The 20,823-nt window shown below is 42.1% G+C and overlaps 1 protein-coding gene across 4 annotated transcripts in view; it reads right to left on the bottom strand.

The window, feature by feature from the left end:
- Positions 1-2,756: 2,756 nt before the first annotated feature.
- Positions 2,757-20,823, bottom strand: part of kdm6a (lysine (K)-specific demethylase 6A) — a 102,402-nt gene continuing 84,335 nt past the window's right edge. For 3 of the 4 annotated variants that reach the window (XM_030428330.1, XM_030428332.1, XM_030428334.1), the window contains 21 exons: positions 19,133-19,259; positions 16,544-16,642; positions 15,807-16,026; positions 15,280-15,420; positions 13,885-13,977; positions 13,732-13,809; positions 12,092-12,199; positions 11,507-11,893; positions 10,383-11,251; positions 9,929-10,058; positions 9,649-9,754; positions 7,915-8,120; positions 6,433-6,485; positions 6,261-6,335; positions 5,968-6,116; positions 5,767-5,881; positions 5,482-5,669; positions 5,142-5,283; positions 4,922-5,048; positions 4,646-4,816; positions 2,757-3,749 (listed from right to left, as the gene is read on the bottom strand). In XM_030428330.1, coding sequence (XP_030284190.1) covers positions 3,723-3,749; positions 4,646-4,816; positions 4,922-5,048; positions 5,142-5,283; positions 5,482-5,669; positions 5,767-5,881; positions 5,968-6,116; positions 6,261-6,335; positions 6,433-6,485; positions 7,915-8,120; positions 9,649-9,754; positions 9,929-10,058; positions 10,383-11,251; positions 11,507-11,893; positions 12,092-12,199; positions 13,732-13,809; positions 13,885-13,977; positions 15,280-15,420; positions 15,807-16,026; positions 16,544-16,642; positions 19,133-19,259 — 3,611 coding nt within the window. In that variant the 3' untranslated portion in view covers positions 2,757-3,722. The remainder of the gene's footprint in view (positions 3,750-4,645; positions 4,817-4,921; positions 5,049-5,141; positions 5,284-5,481; positions 5,670-5,766; positions 5,882-5,967; positions 6,117-6,260; positions 6,336-6,432; positions 6,486-7,914; positions 8,121-9,648; positions 9,755-9,928; positions 10,059-10,382; positions 11,252-11,506; positions 11,894-12,091; positions 12,200-13,731; positions 13,810-13,884; positions 13,978-15,279; positions 15,421-15,806; positions 16,027-16,543; positions 16,643-19,132; positions 19,260-20,823) is intronic. The other variant, XM_030428331.1, reaches the window with a different exon arrangement.

The following is a 20,823-nucleotide window of genomic DNA, read 5'->3' as shown; positions in this document are numbered from 1 at the left end:
ACATGTATTTATTTCTGTATTTCTGTTCACCTACATTTATTTATTTCTGTATTTCTGTTCACCTACATATATTTATTTCTGTATTTCTGTGTCCATATGTAAATGAGGAGGTAGGAGGTCCTAACCTCAGTCAAGAGCATGATTGGTTACAGGAGTGTGCTCGATGAGGGTCTACTACTTCTGCCTTACTAGCGGCACTGATTCCTGTACACTGTACAGGAATGTTGCTGGCTACCAGCAAGCCCGCTCAGCTAACTGTTAGCTGCAGTTGTTGACATTTGTTCATGTAGCTCTGGTTTAGTAATGAATCTGACTGGCATTCATTTTAACTTGCAAGGGTCCCAGGTGTGCTGGTGGTGTGGTTTGAGAATCCCGTCTGGAGAGAGAGGGGTCCTCAGCCATGTCCGCTAACCAGGAAAAACATTCTGCTCATCGCTTCAAGTCATGTATATGTGTATTCTAGACGAGCGCTACAGAGCACAAATCGTCCAAAAGTGCATGTTGTCGGTCTCATATCTTTGTCGTGAATGTCTGTACTCTCAAATAACTCGTGTGGAACAGGCTGAGGCATTTGTTCACGCTGGGCGGCTCGAGAGCGGCGTGGAGACCCCTTTTAGCTCTTATGTTAGCTGTTAGCTGCTCGCTGTAGCGCAGTGTTCAGGTTACCTTGTGACACCGGTTACCATCGGGCATTTTTCATTCCGCACTGTTCAAATGGTCACTTAAAGCAATCGTTCCGAGCCGCATACATCGTTATTAAGCTGAAACAGTCAGTGTGAAAACTGTACACTGTCATACAGCCTGCTGGTCAAACAGTCTGCAGAGTACGTTGACATCCAGCCCGAGCTCAGCGTGAGGTCAATCAGCTGTGGCAAATCGTGAGACGTCCAGATCAACCTGTGGTACAAACACCAGTAGCGACAATGGTTCATAGGAAAGCCCAGACATGTATCTCACTCTCTGCTACGCTCTTAGCGCTACAGCGAGCAGCTAAAAGCTAACTAGCAGCTAACTGCTAACAGCGGTGTCCACGCCGCTCTCCAGCCGCTCGGCGTGAACAAATGCTTAATACTGTTCCACACATGAGTTGTTTGAGAGTACAGAGATTCACGACAAAGATATGAGACCGACAACATGCATTTTTGGACGATTTGTGCTCTGTAGCGCTCGTCTAGCAGTGGTTTGCAAGTCGCAGCCCCGGCTTCTCCATGTGGATAGAAGTGTTCACGCCACGTCAAAACGAATACACGTATACATGACTTGGAGCGATGAGCAGAATGTTTTTCCTGGTTAGCGGACATGGCTCTCCAGACAGGATTCTCAAACCCCACCAGCACATCTGGGACCCTCGCAAGTTAAAATGAACGCCAGTTAACCTGTCACACTGGTCGAGGCCATTAAGCTAACTGGAGCTGTATTACAACGTTACAGAGAGCGAGGCTTGAGATCAGGAATCGTTTGCTTTTGTCTGGCTCTCTGATTTGACCAATCATGCTCTTGACTGAGGTTAGGACCTCCTACCTCCTCATTTACATATGGACACAGAAATACAGAAATACATATATGTAGGTGAACAGAAATACAGAAATAAATACATGTAGGTGAACAGAAATGTAGAAATAAATAAAAAGCATTTATACTTTTATTTATTTATTTATTTATACATTTATTTCAGCATTTATGTATTCATTCATTTATTTATTTATACATTTATTTAATTATTTAAGCATTTATTTATTTATTTCAGCATTTATTTATGTATTTATTTATGCATTTATTTATTTATTTATACTTGTGTGAGGTTTGGTCCTCCATAAGTATATTCCACGATTCAAAAGAGGATCAGAAATGGCAATTTCTACTGACTGTTTCTTTTGGCAATTTTGAGGTGTGAAGTGGTGGAGGAAGAAAATTGGCCACAATAGAAGGCATGTTATGCATGACTGTTTTGGCAAAATATTTCATGTGGAGTGTATACACAGGCTACTTATTTCATACTTTCATGAGGTTGGCACTTTTTCTTGTTACATACATTTACTTTGCTAATTTTCATATTGAATTCACACACTTATTGAATTTCTTGTTCAATCATTATCCTGTTGTTGTATTAAGCATAAAGTGACTGTTTAGACGTTGATTTAGTGTAATCTAAATTTTCCCATTTATACGATTACAGCTGTACAATTACTGAAATATTATCAAAATTGCAATATTGCTAGGTTCAACATCCATGTTACAGAAGCTACAAGTAAAATGTGCAACAAAACAGCATCAAAATTAAGTACTGCCGTACTGGAGAGAATCCCTGGTCTACAAATCTTGTTCTCCGGACGTAATAAAAAATGAAACTTGGGATGCAAAAATTATTACTTCACATAAATCATGTGGCAATTGCAGTATCTGTTAAAATAATGAATTAATTAATTTTTTCAAACCACATCATGCATCTCTAAATGACGTGATGCTGTTCACAGACACAAAGACACTAGAACACCTATCCCAGGTCAGTCTCTTCACCCTGTTGTCATCTCACAAAAGATACAATTATCCACTGCCATACCACCAGACTATAGCGCAACTTCTTTTCTTTGTGACATTCCTGAACTCATCACTCAAGCATAAAATAATTGCTTTTTTCAGTCTAAGATAATGAGACCACAGCCTACATTTTTCTGTACAACCATGTGATGTATAATGACCATGAAAATAAACTTTGAGAAACTACAATAATGCTGAAAACACAACAGAGCTGCAGATATAAATAAAGACAGGTTTTGTTTATTGACCCATAAAACATCCTTCAAACAATAATCCCATTTCAAGGTAAGGTCTCTGTACAATGCTTACTAAGCAGTTTTATTTATATAGAAAACTTATGAGGGACCGTGCTCAAAATCACAAGGCTCCCTCAAATTTAATGGCAGGTACTCCAGAAAAAATTACAGCATTCCGTCAACAAATATTTTCAAGCAATAAATATGCATTTATAAATAGTGTAAATTTACATCAAAATAAAAAACACAAATTAAAGTTCACGCTTTTGTCTATGTGCAACCCCTTTTCTCTTTGACTTGGCTGTTTGTCTACAAATGATTTCCTCTCCCTCACCTCAGAGTAACCAGACTCATCGTAGTTCCAGCAAAATAAATCGAACACTTAACTGATTTTAAAAAACTGGGGCAAGTGTTGCAAAGAATGTGTCACTCAGCTTTTCACATTACGAAACAGTTTCTTCTCTTGTTTTCCGGACCAAGGAGGTGTCTAACATACAAAAGACCAGCTATGCTAATTACTCATCTCATGGAGTAGGGAACAAAGCTCTTGTGTCAACTCACAAACAATACAAAAATGGAAAAAGGAAACCATCAAGTCAGTAGTCTTTGTGTGACCATGTTGCCAGTTAAAACAGAATATGTACAAAACTTGAATTCATCATTTTTATGTGTATTTTCTAGTTTAGTCCAGCTGGGCCAGCATTAGAACAGTCTGGTCATGATGACAGGAGGAGCTGCCACCCCCCTCCAGTCAACTGGGGGGAGGCACACCACTCTGGGCAGGTTGCATAGACACACAGCTTTCACGCAGCTGCCTTATGGGATAGCTACAGAGTGCCGTTTGAGGACTGCCGGCTTACTTCCTGAATATCAGAAAAAAAAGTTTCCGGAGAGTTTCCAATTAAGTCCATTGTGGTTCCAACTGTCTTCAGAACAGCAGTGTTACCATCATGAGGAGGAAGGCAGGGGACTTGCCTGTAGAGATACAGGAAGAGCAAACACACTGAGCTCTGCAGACACAACTCACATGCAGACACTTTGAGAGCATGAGAAGCACCATTAAGAGTCTCTGTTACATTTAAAGTTCACCCAAAGGTGAAAATTCAGTCACTGTCTAAACCCCATGGCAGTGGAAAGTTGGGTCAAGTATTTGTCCATAAAACCTTTCTGGAGCATAACAGCATTGCATCATTCTCCAAAACAACTGAAGTAGCTGCAGACTTGTTTTAAACCTTAAAAAACAACACAACAACAAAACATTACATTTGTAGCTTAGCAGATACAGTGATGACTCTGTCTTACAAAAGGATATAAATAACATCTCTTTAAATTATGTGCGCTCTCCAAACTCCTGGAGGGATTGAATTATTGAGGATGAGCTGTAGGAAGCCACTTATCTATTTGTTTAAAAACAAGTTCGCAGCTACTTCAGTTGTTTGCCTGTGAAGGTGTTGCCTGTTAGATAATGACCAAATTCACAATTTGGGTGAACTGTTCCATTAAATTGATCTGCTCTGGCAGAGTCTGAAGATTATGGCCCAATCCCAATGTCCAAACTCAGACTTTGACATGCGTTCTCAGTAAGTCCCTGAGGGCTTAGCTCTCTCATTGTGTTGTCACATTAAACAAGGTTACCATGATTTATGAAGAAAAAAAAAAAGGATGGCACTCTTCAAACTTAAAAACAAGCCCAGAAGGCAAAGTGATACCTCACAAATTCCTGCCCATTCCCATTTTCCGATTTCAGACCCTTGCAGCCTTTCTCACTCAAACACTTACCAGTGGATATCCACCAAGACAGGGCTTGAGGCCTTAGGGAGGACATTGGGATTGGGCTGAACACTACTAGTGATTTTTTACCCAATACTTACGAGTGTGAACTGGTCATAAACCTGCATGAGGTCCTCTATCTTGTACTGCTCTAGCACCACAAAGTTGTCCAGGTTAGTGCTCCCTCTACGAGCACAGTCCTGGCAGTGCACCACATATGTTTTTCTGCTGTTGCTCTCACTGGTTACAAACAGCAGGTCAAAAACCTCCACCTAGGCACAAGAAGTAAACAAGCGTCAGTAAAGTTGAAAAGTGTCGTTAACACAAAACAGGTGCAGCAGAAATGATCTCGGTGTCGTTTACGATGCTGTGTTTACCTCACAGATGCTGCAGTAATGTGCTGGCTCATTTTGGGTCCTCCCGTGCCACACCAGCTCTTTCCCAGCAGCCAACAGTAGCTCCCGCTGCATCTGACATTGCTTCAGAGTCCGTAACAAACAGTACCTGACACACAGAAACACACGGGTTAGGAAACACACCCAATATCAGTCATTTCATAAACCGGTTTTAAAAAAAAAATAAGAGAAACAGTCTCACTTGATCATCTCGAAGAGCTTGTGGTCAGACACTTTGATGTTTCTGGCCATGTTCCAGGAGAGGTGGATCATGGGCACAATGGATTTGACACTCTGCAGTTTGTTCCATTCGTAACGCTCCACTGCCAGCTTGTACTGATGAGCTAAAGAACGAGAGGCAGTCTTTATTTTTTATCTGTACAGTGGTGAAAACTTTTGCTTTTATTCTGCATTCATGCAGCTGTACTAAAGCCTGGAGGGATCCAAATGTGTGCCCCAGGCTGTGCTCTATGTCAGCAGGCATCACGACCATTATCATTCGTAAACACATTCAGAACTGCATATTCATTTCTGTTACTCACCTGTGAGGGGTCCAACATTCCACGCAATATTGTTGCACCAGCCAATGGCCTGAACCCAGTGAATAGTGCCTGTGTTAAGCCACACCAAGTCCCCAGGACGCTGGATGAAGCGATAAACAGGCACGTTGGTCTCGTACAGGTCCTCCAGGTTGGGCCACCAGGATCCCATCAGGAAGTTAATGTTGTTCCTGTAAGAGGAGGTCAAACAAAAACATATGTGTCAGTGTCAACTCTGGGGACTGAAACTGGGAAAGAAACTATAAACTCATCATTCTCGTGACTCACTTTTCACAGAAGTCGTTGATGACACCCCAGTACGTTTCAGGCACAGCAAACCACTCACAGTCTCCAGGACCAATGTTGATGTTTACTGAACAGAAATTGTTGTTTTCTTGGTGACCTACCAAAGAAAAAGCTTATGGTTACTACGGCAGTAAGAAAAATGACAATGCAAACCACAGTGGTATTGATTTTGTGTATGTATACCTGGTGTCCTGCTCCCTGGCACCTTCATGTAGAGCTGGACAGTGTTCATGCCCAGGATGGTGTGTCCTACGTGACTGAGCAGGTTACCGGCTGACACCACCCTGGCAAAAGCTGGCAGTTTAGACAACTCCTGAAGCTGCTGTTTCCACCTGTAAAGGGCAAAGTATGACAGTAAAGGCGCTTTATTCCCTTTTCCCATCAATCAACATGATGTGAGGAGAAGATGTTTGATAGTTCATGCCGCCAGATATTTTGAGTGAAATTCGGTCATATGTATTTAACAGTTCACTCACTTCTTTTCATCGGACAGGTCGATGTTGGTGCCAAACTTTATGTGTTTGAAGGGCCCTTTCCTACGCCGCATTGCACTGAGAAAGCATAAGGGTATAATGTAGATAGTAACAGAGGACAAATGAATATACTGACAATTTAATCTGAGGAGGCAGAAAGGTAGAGAAAACTCACCTGTCTGAAGAACCTGCTTCTGCTTCCATCTCCTTCTTCTTCTCATTCTCCTCCTGTTACAACAAAAGAGAAGAAATAGCAAGACATCAGTTATTATGTCTGTACACTTTCATTTTCACCTCTGAAAGCAACACACACTACATTTGCAACATTCTTACATCAATAACACAAATGGCTGGTAACATATACCATATTTACACCAAAATTGACAGGTGTATGCAGGCTTTTTTTAAAACATGGGTAAACCAGCTAAAAATAACTGATTGACACCTTTCCTATTGCCAGTGGGCCAGTTTGCCTTGACGACGTTTGTCATTATAAACATATTGGAAAACCATGAAGTAGTAGAAAGTAGCAGTGTGCATTGGATCAGGGATATAATATCATTATTAATAATATCATTATTCAAAGGTTTATGGGTTTGTTATAAACGCACTGTTTCAACTCAGTTTCAGTATCAGATCTACAGTATTAAGTGTATGTATTAGGGGTGTAACGGTTCACCAAACCCACAATTCGGTTAGAACTTCGGTTTTTGACTCACGGTTCGGTTCAAACCTCGGTTTTTAAAAACATCCTGAAAAACCTTTTGGAAAACTTCCAGAAAAAATGTCTGCATTTTATTAAAGGATTGTTGCATTGCAATATCAAAAACATGAACATTACTAAAGTTATATTAACTTAACCAAGTATAACACTTCTCTTTAGACCAATCCACAATAAATAAAATATATATATATATATATATATATATATATATATATATATATATATATATATATATATATATATATATATATATATATATATATATATATATATATATATATATATATATATATATATATATATATAAAAACACTTCTATTAATCTCTTAACTATCCAGGAATACAAAAAATAAACATTTGTTTTAAGACCAGTCTACATTGTCTAAATACATAAGAATGAAAAACTTCTTACACCAGTCTGAGGTATAACAAAAATAAAAAGCAGTCTACATTTGTTTTGGCGTTGTTCGTTGTCATGGGAATGGTGACGTTTGGTCTGTCAATCTTCCACTCTGATACAGCTGCCTGTAGTATTTCCGACAGATGGTCACTTGTGTGACTTTTCAGCTGAATTTAGCACCGAGCAGACAGGAGGTCAATCACCAAAACAACAATATGACCTCCGGTTACTTTTCATAATAAAACACTCAGTGTTGACAGCAGCACACAAATCTAAAAAAATACAAGAGCTCTTCTACTCATCCTTCGGTCGGGAACAGTTCCTGTTGTTGTTTTATAACACAGACCTATAACTGCGGTCGCGAGTGATTATGTGGTTATCGTGGGAACTCCTCGACCTCGCGGCGCCAGCTGTCTACCGTACTGCGCCGTGGCGGACTCAAACCGCAACTGGACGGCGGACCAAAACCAAGGTTTTCGGTTCAGAACCGTTACCCCCCTTGTGTGTATGGTGTGTAACCATGTCCCACTGACCCGCAGAGACTCCTGGAAGGAGGATGCCTGGTACTGAGCGTATTTGATGATGGTGGTGTGGGAGCGGCTGCTCTCGCAGCGCCACATCTTCTTACTGCCACTGGGGTCCCAGTTCTCATCGGTGGGCTGAGCTAACTGGGTTCGCACCTCCACCAGATGGTCTGGATTGGCCTCCACCAATGTCTTAGTGGAGAACAGGCCCAGATCTGTATATGTAAAATGGAAAGAAAACAAAAGCCAAGCAACAAGAGAGCAAGTTAAGAATTATTTTCAAAAATTACCTAAAATCTAAAAACAATCGTAAGATTTATGTCAATTACTTCCTTTTTTAGCCATAAATGAAGCAATTTTCTAATATTTTGTTATTGTCAACTTCTGGCTGAGGGAGAACAAGCTGAGAGGTAATTTCATCTCACTGCAGTTCTGCAGTGTGGTTAGAGAGAGAGCAGGGTGGGTGGTTGTAGGCTGTGTGGTTCTTTCAATTTTGTCTTATTAGAATTGTGGCTTTATAAGTTAAGAAAATAAACAAAACAATCTGTCAGATTAGCACATTACATAATAAGTAGTCCCCCCAGGAATCTGTAATTCCGCGATCGCGGAATTTACCACAGATTTCTCGGCCGTCCGCTGATTCAAAGACCCTCCGCGGAATATCACATTTTGCATGTAGGTTTCATCCCGGCCGCTAGATGTCGCTGTCAGATAGACTGGGCTCTAGACTCACAGTAGAAGTACACGTTGATAATGAAAATAACTGCATTATCAACGTGCAGTGAAGCGACATACTCAAGTTTCCATTCACCAGGTGAGTGAAGAACACCTGAATCATCGTCAAGCAAACGTGTCGCAGCTCTGAATGTACAGTCACAGTTTGAACTGCTGTCGAGCTCGTGTTAATCACATGCTGTCAATCACTCCACCGCAGGAAGGCTGACTCAATGTGTAGAGAAATGTTCTGACAAGCAGCTAAGTCTGGTTCTGTGTTCACTGACACCAGCTCAGTGACACCAGAACTTCAGAGGAACTGGTTTCACTGTTAGTTCCTAAACCTTCACCCATAGTTTGGTGAAAAGTTTTGCACTTTTTATGTTGCAAATAAATCTGCCCAACAGGGACAAAGAAAATGTTGATGTTGATTATTTTAAAACCAGTAATAGTAGGTTCCACAATGTTTTGCGGTGTTCTGGTATTGCAATTAATTTCATAAGAGAATACTTAATTCATTAGTACATTAAAAAAGTATGTTTTTAAAAGAAAGTATGTTTTTTTTAATGTTCACGGAATTTTAACGTTCAAGCTGCGGAATCAAGAATTGCTCTCCGAAGAATCAAAATTGCTCTCAGCGGAATTTAAACTTTTTCTCTGCAGATTCCTGGGGGGACTAAATAAGGCAGCAAGTCATTGTAACAGATGTTTGCAAATTCTTGGCAAAGCCAACTAGTCTCTACAGCAAACACATGTAATAACAGTTTTCGCTTGCAGGTGGTGCTGTTGTCATATATGTCAAATGTATCCACATAGTTCTTTCTGTGATTACAAAGACACACCCACAGAGCCACGTGAGACTGGAAAAAACAGAAACATTCAGCTGCCCATGGTCACAGCTGTTAGCGGTATCACCGGCAAAATCAAACAGCTACATTAACTCATTTAGATGCTTGAAACTGAAAAATGCAGTCTTTGGTGCACTTCAGAGTGGAGTACTTTTCTTGCATCTCTGGAACAGCCTCGTACCAAGCTTAAGTGCTCCAGCCAGTCCTCTGATGACGGTGACCGGGTTGGCAGGGTTGGTGCAGAATTGATGGAGGGGAGGGTAGAAGGCGTCCCTCTTGTTTTCTAGCTGTATGTTAGAGAGGAGACATGGTAGTGATCAGGGAACCTTGACTAAATGTACACATTAAAGAGGAGCTGACTACAAGTGGTTGAGCAACAGTATCTTGGCAGAGGCAAGCACTAAATACAAACATTACACAAAAAAACATCATGAATACTTCTACGGTGTGGCTACACGCACATAAATACTGGGTGTTGGGGGATTGAGTTTGTCCTTTAGCAGTGGAGGAGAGGGCGCGCGAGGGGGCCGTGGTGGAGGACACTTGTCCAGGAGAATGCTGCTGGTCGACAGGCCGTTCTTCCCGAGGTTCCTGCAGATAAGAGATAACAGTCAGTTTATCAGCTCAGGTAAAAGTGACGTATGCCCAGAAAAGTACAACACATCAGAATGTGTAGAACAAAACAAAACTATGCATCTGCAAGCAATTTACAGCGCACTTTTTACCCCATGTAACCTTGCTCCGTCCACACAACACTGAATTGTGTTACATCTTTTCAATGAACTTACACACCCTACAGCACAAAACAGACTGAGCTTTTGGACAGGTGGATTAGATTTAGTTGACAGAATCAGAACTCCTACCCCCCTCTAAAGATTTTGTTCCATTGGTTGTAGCTTGACTACGTTTTTTTACCTGCATGCTTTGAGCACTTCACTGGAGCTTGGGTAGATGGAAACCGAGGACCAGGGTGCCAGACCAGCAGGGACAGTGCATCTCTGAGCTCCTCCAGAAGGCTCTACCTTCAGAGGGCTATGTGAGTCTTCCAGCCCCTTCCCATTGACTGTGGGCCCCTGGCTGTCTGTGTTGGACAGGCTGTTAAGGCAGGAGAGGCTGTTGGAGATGTGAGGGTCTGCAGAGTGTGGCGAGGATGTAGTGGTGGCTGAAAGTGGCGAGGATGCCACTGTCTGCTCTGACACTGGCTTGGCGGCACCGTGAAGACCTGGGTGGACGTTGTTGATTTTCTCTGAGGAAGGCCCGTCGTGGTTACTGTAGTTATTGTTATCATCATTACTGCTAGCATTGGCTTTTCCCTTTAGCAAGGCTGAGAGCTGAGGATTGTCTGAACTGAGCATGCCGGGGGCAGGAGAACCAGGCTGAGACAGGCTAGCAGAGCTGTCGGTCACCCGCTGCTGGACGTGATTAGTCAATCCCTGCGCGGGGGTGGTGCTGGGACTTAGGGTTGTCCCTGTGGGATGCCTGACGGCGGTTTCCGGTCCTGATGGCAAGGTGGCAGTTTTGCCCCCTGAAAGCGTGGTGTCTTTGGTGTGGACCACTGAGGTAGTAGCGGAGTGGGGAGGTGAGGACAAGTGGTTGGGTGTGGTTTGGGGAGAGGTGGGAGATAAGGAGGAGGCTGAGGAGGAGGCAGTGCAGGGCCCAGAGGAATGTCCAACCTGATTCAGAATGCCAGAGGAAGAAAATGAGGTCTGAGGGGAGGAGGAGGAAGAGAAAGGGGGTTCTCCATTGGGACCTGCCGAATGTGAACCTGGACCTTTTTGAAGCCCCTGGACAGAAAGAGAGAGCAAAAAATATATATTGAGAAATACATACCAAGTTATACTTCCTAGAACAAAAATGGGAGAATTTTACACTTCTACACAAACGGTGTTTAAACGTCATTGACTTAAACTAAACTTGTGCTATGTTAACATAAATAGAATGCCAGGACATTCAGAGCCTGTAAAGGCACAGAGAGGCAGATATGAAGCCATGTGACTGACAGCACGAACCATGAAACATTAAAATTACCCAAGGGATACCTGAGTGGTAGTGTTGCGTTGTTGGCTCCTCCAGGTCTCGTCTGCATGACTGGGACTACTGGTAGTGCTGCTGGTGCTGGGGTGACTGGCGGCTGTGCAGTTGTGAGGTAGAGTGTTCTGCTGCAGGTAAGGCACGTTTCCATTGCTCGCGCCACCGCCTCCCAGTCCCAGTGCGTGATTTTTGTCAAGATGTCCCAACAGCCCTGCTGAAGGACTCGAAGAACAGGATCCATTGGCTGTGGGCTGGGTGACACACGGAGGCCGTATGGCTGTGTGATTGAGGGGGGAGGTGTGGGAGAGGCCTGCATGGTGGTTAGGGGACTCAGCCAAAGGACCGTTGGGAAGGCTGGGCTGTGGCTGGCTACCCGCTGCCGCCTGCTGCCTCATCTGACACAGAGAAGAGAAGCAGAAAAGATTAAAAGCAAACAGTAAAGCTGACCAAGCTTTAATAACTGCCTGTGCTGCATGTGTGTACCAAGGTTACAAGATAAAATCATTGTCATTTTTTTCAAATCACATGGGTTTAATAAACAAAACTATGTTTTTTGAGTCCTTGAGCTACATGTATAAAAAAACAGTTTGTACCTGCTGCTGATGCTGCTGCATGAGAGAGAACTGGTTCTCCAGCTGCTCCAGCATCTGCACCTGGGGGGGCTTGAGGTTTGCTCGGTTGGTCCGCAAGTGATCTAGGTGCTATAATTTCACAACAGTGTTTGAATGAATTAAAATATATTGTAGGTATTAATGTATTAATTCAGTAGCTCACAATCAACTTAAAACACCGACCATGAACGGCTACATCTTTGATTTAACTGCAGCTAGACACCTTTGTTGCATCTCTCTCCCTCATTTTCTCCTCAGTTATAAAATGCCTCAGCACACAAGTCAAGTTTTAGTTTATATCCATGTCTGTCCTGACTCATGATATATGGAGTGACGGCTTTTAAAGAAATGTATAGAAAGGTAATGAGTGTACTTCCTGGTGAGATGGAAGATTAGTGTCACCAAGTCAGTATCTGATAATGTAAAATATGGTCACCATCTCCCCTATTGTTCCTTAGTTATGGCATTGAATAATGTCCATAAACGTGTTTTAGAAGAACATTATGATGCCACAGTGAAGTTGTCCTTTGACCTTTTTGATAGCAACTTCCATTCATCATTTTATCCTGCGAGACATTTGTGTGGATGTTTGTGTCAAATTTAAAGAAATTCCCTTCAGACATTTCTGAGATATCACATTAACAAGAATTGGACAGACGGGCAACACCAAAACATGATGCCTCCAGCAACGACTATTACCACACGGAGGGATAAAAAGATTATATGTGCCTTAATCACTGATCCAACAAGATGTCACAATTCAAAGTGTCAAACTTGCACAATATAACTGGGCTCCTGACATCCCAAAGAAGACCTTGAAGTGATCCAGCTTCTCAATTATCAGCTCATGCAATTACCTGATAACCCTTTCTTTTTCCTCAGCAATTCGGAAATATATTTAGATGCACTTTGGAGGAGGTTTAGGAGCTATGAGCTCCTGTTAAAGGGATATTCCGGTGTCAAGTTTAATCCATGCTTAACCGAGTGCAGTAGAGTTTTGCAGCTCAGTGATGCTCATTACTGCGGGACTGTACTGCACTCTGTAATCGACTCACAGGGCTTCCCCGCAACAAGGAAGGCTTCTCGGGTGGTGAGTTTTGTTTATCTTTTCCGACAAATCCGGCTACGATATCAAATGTCTGATGCCTCGAAATATGTGCTGGGACCCTGTTTCTAATGTTGCTGAAGTTTGGCGCTGTTCTGAGCATTATTTGTGGCTTTTTGATGGTGGTTTATACTTGGGCCCAGTTACTGCAATGTATTGTTGTCGTGCGGTCATTTCTGAGGATGCTAAAACTACGTAAGCTAGCAGTCTGCAAACTTTATCTCTCAAGGGGGGGGGGTCCTACTCGGTGTCTCGGTGTGTGAGAACATGGATTAAATTTACACTGGAATATCCCTTTAAGCCACAGACACGGCATGTTTCGGCTACTTGACATATGCCATAACCTAGTAACACGTGAGTATGTATCTAGGTTCAGGCATAAAGTACATGTTCAATGCAAGACTTAAAAACACATCCGACTCAGCAAGGGAAGTTTCTGTGTATCGTGGGTCTTTCAAAAGACCATTAATATTACACATGCAAAAAAAATGCACTTGAGACATTTCACATTTCACACCTGTAGCTTCTGTGGCGTTAGGTACCAACTTGGGATCTGCTGTTGACTGGGGCTGTTTGCCCATGAGTCTGCAGCACCCTGTAAGTGAGACAGAACAATGACTTCCATGGCTTCTCACTTGCAAAACAGTCATGTTAATGTTTTTAGATGTACCTTGGCTGGGCTGGCAGTGCGTTTCTTCTTGGCAGGACTGGCCTGTGGGTCTGTGTGATTGCTGGCAGACTGGCCTCCCTCTCCCTTACAGCCCTAGAAAGCCATCACAGAGACACAGCTTGTAAGGTCATGCACTAACAATAATAGCAAAGAATTCTATTATTCATGTTAACTACAGTTCAAAATTAGGACTAAAATAGTGTTTCAGCGAGGGGCCAAAACACAGACATAAAGGCAAACTTCTCTGCACAGTGAAAGAGGATGCACTTGATGCTACATACTGCATGTACCTGTATGAAAATACTCCGATATATGGTTTGTGTAATCACCTTAATCTAAGTGACAGAGGTTGATTAAGGTCATAATCAGAGTATTCGTGCTGTGATTAAGATATGGGACAATGCAACATTAGTTGCATTAGTAGAGGGTTGTTTGGGCATGCAGACAGCATATTCTGCTCTCTTCAGAGTTTCACTGGTTTTGACACTCTCTCAAAACTCTGCAATGGGTTGGAACATCAATAATGTGTACATGTTAAACATTTGGTTACATCTACTCAATCACACCTCAAGCAATACACTGGAGCAAGTCAAAATGACCTAAAAAATAATTTATTCTATTCAAATTTCTGTTAATCCCATTCCTCTATGTTTGGTAATGGTGCAGATCAAGCAAGTGTGTATGATGGAAATTATGTTATTAGTAGCCAAAAGAGGATGATGTCAATGTTAAAGATTATGATGGACAAAATGACAGAAAACACATCAGAATGTGGAAAACATGAGGATTAAATAAAACTGATGTATTGGTGGTAGGGTCCGCCCTCAGATCACATGTGCACAGCTAAGAGTAGTTTCAAAGAGGGATGTGACAAGTAACAACTATTTATGCCAATTATAAAACTTTTTTTTAAGAAAAAAGAAAAGATGGTGTCAAATACATAACACAAAAATAACATGCATTTATACTACTTGTTATATACTGTTCTCTATAAAGCATGCATTTTCAGCCTCACCATTTGCAAAGTATACTACATTGACTGCACAAGATTTGCATTAAAGTTAAGAGCTGTGGGACATAATGATTTTCTTCTAAAATTGCCTTATACTTGTAGCTCCCATCATGTTACAGAGAGGCACTGTGAAGGTCAACTACAGGCTAGTAATTAGATTATTGAAATATGGGCCTTGCCCTAATTCTAACAGATTGCATCCCCTTTTGTACTTGGTCCAGAGGTCCATTTTTCAACCAGAATTTGAGAAACATCAGTATTGTCTGAAGTGGACAAAACGTCTGAAAGCATCAGAGCAAGGCCTCAGCTTTCATAATCCTCATAAATGTAATGTTCAAGTAATTTCAAAAAGGCTGGAGCCTCTTGTACAAGCTGGATCTCACCTGCTGTGCCTGTGCAGTGTTCAAGGCCCCCTGCCTGGACGTGAGTTCAGCAGGAATGGGTAGGCTCCACGCCTCCTCAATACTAGGAAGCATTTTACTCTTATTCTGCAGACTACCTGGCTGTAGGTTACACAACTGAGCCTAGGAGAAATTATGTAAGACACAAACTTTAGTGCTCAACCTGGGTTTAACAAGAAAGGCACTACAAAAACTACTGCTTACTTGTACATGGTGTTTTAGTTCACCATATGCAGAACAGAAATGTCAAATGCCATGAAGGTATGCTTTACAATTACAAGTGAGAAAAAAATGTGTTTAAACACAACAATATGAATCATTATTCATATCTCAGTGGTCAGAAATCAAAATGACAAAACACAATCTGATTTTAAAAAGTCGATTGCATTGGCAATAAACACTTCAATATGCACACACACAAACACGCACGCACACACACCAAAATACTTCACAACATCTACCAAACAGGGTTGGTTGAAGGGTGTAAACAATCAAAATGCCAACCATACCTGCAGCAGTTTGATACGTTGTGTAAGTGCAGCAGTGTTAAGGCAGGCCTTGCTGCGTGTAGCATTGATGTAGCACTTGATAGCGTCATGCGGCTGGCCGCAGGATTCATAGAGGGTGCCCAGGTCCATCCAGGCAGCTGCGTGGCTGTGGTCCAGTTGAACAGCACAGATGTAGGCCTGCAGTGCGTCCATAGGCTGGTTCTGCTGCTGGTAGAGCACTCTGAAGACAGAGGCAAAGAGGGGAGATCATTCTCTTTGAGGTACTCATTTGTCTGTGCCATCCCATCTCTCAGCGAGTCCCAGAGGACATCTATCATACATCCATCCATCTATCACCCACTCCCTATGTCCTCTGTTGCCCAGCAGTTGCTATGTCTCCATGAGGTGTTCAGAGAGCCACCTCAAACCACTGAAAGAAACTTAACTGATGGTAGCATCCCTGTGTTTGTGACCTTTACTATGTAAAGCAGTGGTCTCAAACTGATCCAGTAAAGGGCCGCTGTGGCTGCAGAATTTTCATTCCAACCAAGCAAGAACACACCTGACTCAACTTATTCAAATCCACTGTGTAAAGACAATTCAGTTGATTGAAAAAGTCGAGTCAGGTGTGTGTTCTTGCTTGGTTGGAATAAAAAACCTGCAGCCACAGCGGCCCTTTACTGGATCAGTTTGAGACCACTGATGTAAAGGTCACAAACACTCTCAGTATATCAATATATTTCAAGTCCTGCCCTTACCCTATGGAGCACCATGTGTCAGCACTGGCCTCTGACTTGTCAATGGACTGACGGTAAGAGATGAAGGCATCCTGCACCTTCCCAATACTGGAGTAGCACCTGGAGGAGAAAAAGTTAGAAAAAAAGGCATGAGATATGAGAAACACAGGGATCTTAAACATCTGCTCATACGAACAAATACAAAGAAGTTCAAGTAGAGCAAGTTAACTTTTGTTGCAATAAAATTAATTTCTACTTTTGCTAACAATTTCAGTCACTTATCAGGCCAATGGCCTTGCATTTGCTTAAATCTGAGTCCTTTTACATGGATTATAACTTAGAATACAGTTATTCTTGGCTTTCCAGTTCATGTCATGGCTTCTAAGCCTCTACTGCATATGTTTTACTGGTTTTAGTTGAGACCTCCACTAGTTTTCAGTTCCTGCATAATGAACTGAGTGTCAAAAATCTTTGTAAATATAACTCCAGAGCTGAAAAAACAATTTATTAATGATTGTTTTAAAATCCTTGAAAGTGATCAATGCTTAAGTGTAATGTATGTAATAGTCATTGCATACATACATTCATACAGTAGAAGCAAATCATATAATGTTGTTAAGGTACCCTTTGTTCAATTTTGACCAACTGTATTATCACATTTAGTGGTTTTAATGTATTAGTTCATATAGTTACTGTGTTGACTTTAAGGTTTTCTATCTTTTATCAATTTTCCATCAAAATTAGCAGGTCTACAAAGGTTGGTTTTTTTTTGGGTCATCCCGCCAAAAATTGCCTATTCCCACTTCCCGCGGACAAGTCATCCCATCAGTAATTTTAATCTGACATGTTACGTCGTACATCACTGATGTCATGTTACAACTGTTTACACTGATTCTTGACATGAAACATAAGAGAAAACAAAAACAGACCCACTGTTAAAGAAGTGTCTGTAAAATGGTGGATACATTCTTTTGAGCATGACAACCTCTGCAAAATGACTTGTTTCACTGTCGTAATTTTAAGTCATTCAACATCTGGAAAGTCTAAAAGAGCTGCACAATTTAATCATTTGATCCCCCTTCAAGTTAGCCAGACACCTAAACTGGAAGTTATTCGGTTCGGTCGGTGAACCAGGTATTTCATAGCAGAGAAGTCAAGCTTTTTTGGCTTCAAAACACCACTGAGCATCATTCATAGGAATGAACAGGGCTCCACCTCCAACACTGTGTCCAGTAAAATGTCCTCAATAGACTGCATCCCAAATTCCTTCCTTATATACGTCACCACCAGATAACCACCACACTAATGCGTCATCACTACGCGCAGGAAAATTTAGCATGTTCACCGGGGTCTTCCGTTTTGGATCAAAGCTAAGCTGAGCCAGGTGATAGAAACCTGCGTCTACTACAGGGTCAATTGACCCAGGTGTAAATGCAGTTTTTACACATTCTGATATTAGCAGGTTTAGGTGGGATTTTTGACCAGTGGAAAAGGGGTATTTGTTAAAAACCCACCGAGCCTGTTTTTAATCGGGTTCAGGAAATGTATAAGTTAAAGCATGATTTTTTGCATACTGGATGATATCATCCTGTTTTGTGACCAAAATATGAATCTTTATTAATTAGCTCAGTACACATTCTATATATCATTTAACAATTTCAAAAGTTTTTGTACAAACTTCTGGCAATGTGGGACAGCATTTGTTCTTGTGTAATACCCCCCCCAAAAAAACGTTCCCGAGTGTGGCTGTCATAGCCAATTGAGTTGTTTCTTTTTTCTTTGGGTTTGCCCTTCAACAATTGCTTATTTTTTCATTGGACTGGACTAAAATTTGTCAGGACACATCCAAGACACCTTAAAGATAATTTGCAACATGTAATCATTTGAAAAGTCTTTGCAGAATATTCAAAGTCGAACATATGATGTCATAAAAATAATGTCAAGTAAGCTTGGAGGGCTCTCACAGATTAGGAAAATAATAGCTGTTGCAGGCCCGCTACACCATTTCATATACCTCAAACAGTATTTCTCAGGACAGCAATGTGATACTGGACTAAAGCTGATAAAAGTAATTAATTTAAATATGCTGTGGCTGAGTACAGCAGTCGAGACCATCTACCCTCTATGTGGCATGGGTGTCTTTAAAAATGTATATTTTTCCCCATCAGCAACTGTTTTTAGGGACTCGCACTGTATCTGCAACTCACCTATGGACTACATTTTATAGTCAAGTGATGCATGGCAAGAGGCTTGGGGGGTTATAAACTTATCGACTCCAACACCTATGAGCATTCTGCCTGCTTATTTGCCCCCAGTAGAATCCCAACTGAAGAGCACAGGAACAAGAGAATTTGATGTGAGGCACATGCCTCAGTTGGATCTATGGAGCGTTACTAACTATGAACTTTATTCAGCCAACAAAAAGCAAATGCAAATGTTTTTTCACAGATAACTGACAGATGGCTTCTCAGTTAAACAAACATTCTAATCAGGACTCACAAAATGTAACCAGTCAGAGCACAGGGAAGAGGCTGCGTGCGCGCACACGCACGCACGCACGCGCACACGCACACGCACACACACACACACACACACACACACACTTCTTACCTGCCGAGAAAGTACCAGGACTGGCCAGAGTTTGGGTCTGCTTCTAAAGACTTCTGCAGACACTGGATGGCATAGCTGTCCTTAGTGCCTTTATCCCCCAGCTGCTCCACTGTGTGATGCATCCAGCCTGCAAGAGTAAAGGCAAGAGATCGGGGTGAGTTTTCAAGATTCAGCTCCAACTCCTCTAACAAAACCCGATAGCTGTGCTCTTGTTCTACATTAAGCACTGGTGTGCCGACTACAGAGCAGTGTGAAGATGAAATGTATGAAGCGCATTCAATTAGACTCAAAAACAACACAAACGGTTTTGATTCCAAAGCTCAGCAATCAAAGAGAAAAAGCGTAAACAGGTAAACACAAACACCAAGCAAACAGGCAGTAGCCCTTTTTACACAGCGTCTCCGCATCATCTCCGGAGCGGTGGTTCACCAATTCTCCGCCGATGGTGATTCACACAGAACGAAGCATCTCCGCCTTCACGTGTATAATTCACACAGAAAGCCGGCATTACCGCTCCTAAAGAGGCGTGACGGTACACGTCATTTTGATGACATCTGGGTTTCCCCAGGTGTTCCTCCTGTTAATCCAAACCCGCGGACAGTTTATAATCATATAGATGCTGTTATAATGTGTAGTGATTGAGATCCTGACCCACCAAACATCCTGGAAGTGACGGAGTTAAGTTTTTCGCGCTAAATTACATAATTATACATAATCACCATCAGTAAACAGGACGCTGTTTGACTCTGTCACTCACGGGGACGGAGGCTGTTTTCTGGGTGAAAGTTCCCTTAAGTCTCGGTCCGGAGGGCTGACGGTCGCGGTGATTTATTTTCATCACATCACATGAGTTAAAGTTTTTTGCCGGTGACAAACGCTGTTTTTTGAGCAGAAATGTGAGGAAGAGTCAGTAAGACAGGCGGGAGGACAGACGCTTCTCCACGTACAGCTGGTCCTGTAACGTTGCTTTGTGGGACATTTCTCTGTATTTAGTTGAGTGAAGGACCTGTGCAGTTATCAGACTGCATGACTGACACGCCCCCACTCCGCGCCTCCGGATTATCCATTCACACTGGGACGGCTCACCAATAATGTAGCCCTGATACTACCTCCAGAGGCGGCTCAGCGCCGGAGTGAAATTTCCCCCCTCTCCGCATCTGAAACTTTCCCACAGAGGAGGGTGCGGAGAATTGGCGCAGGATCCCGCATGCAAATGGCAGTGGGAAAGAGGCTAGTGATGGGCAACTTCCAACAAACACACAGAAACAAGCACGGCCCTGCCTGGTTCTTCTTCTATACACCTGTGTCAAGCTCCACAGGTCACCATGACAACCTTAACAGGCTAGACTCGAAATGTTTTTTACAACTGGGTGAGCGGGTGGGGGGTGGCCGTCTGCACAGCTGAGGGGGAAAAGGAAAATCTCAGTTTGCACAGACGAATGTCTGAAAGGGTGTCTATCTGTCTTACTGATGGTCAATTTCAGAGCTGGATCTTTGGGGGTGACCTTAAGCTTAATTAATCATTAGTCATAAACAGTGTCGGGCAAAATACTTTCAAAATGTAATGTATTACACATTACTAGTTACCCTAATTTTAAAGAAATGTATTATGTTACAATACTAATGTCTGCGTAAAGTAATACATTATTTATTACACTACTTTTTAGTAATAAAAAAAATGCTAGATAGCT

The sequence above is a fragment of the Sparus aurata genome, chromosome 9, assembly GCF_900880675.1.
Source record: "Sparus aurata chromosome 9, fSpaAur1.1, whole genome shotgun sequence".
Classification (NCBI taxonomy): domain Eukaryota; kingdom Metazoa; phylum Chordata; class Actinopteri; order Spariformes; family Sparidae; genus Sparus; species Sparus aurata.
Note: the sequence above shows the minus strand (reverse complement) of the source record. Positions and strands in the feature narration are given on the sequence as shown.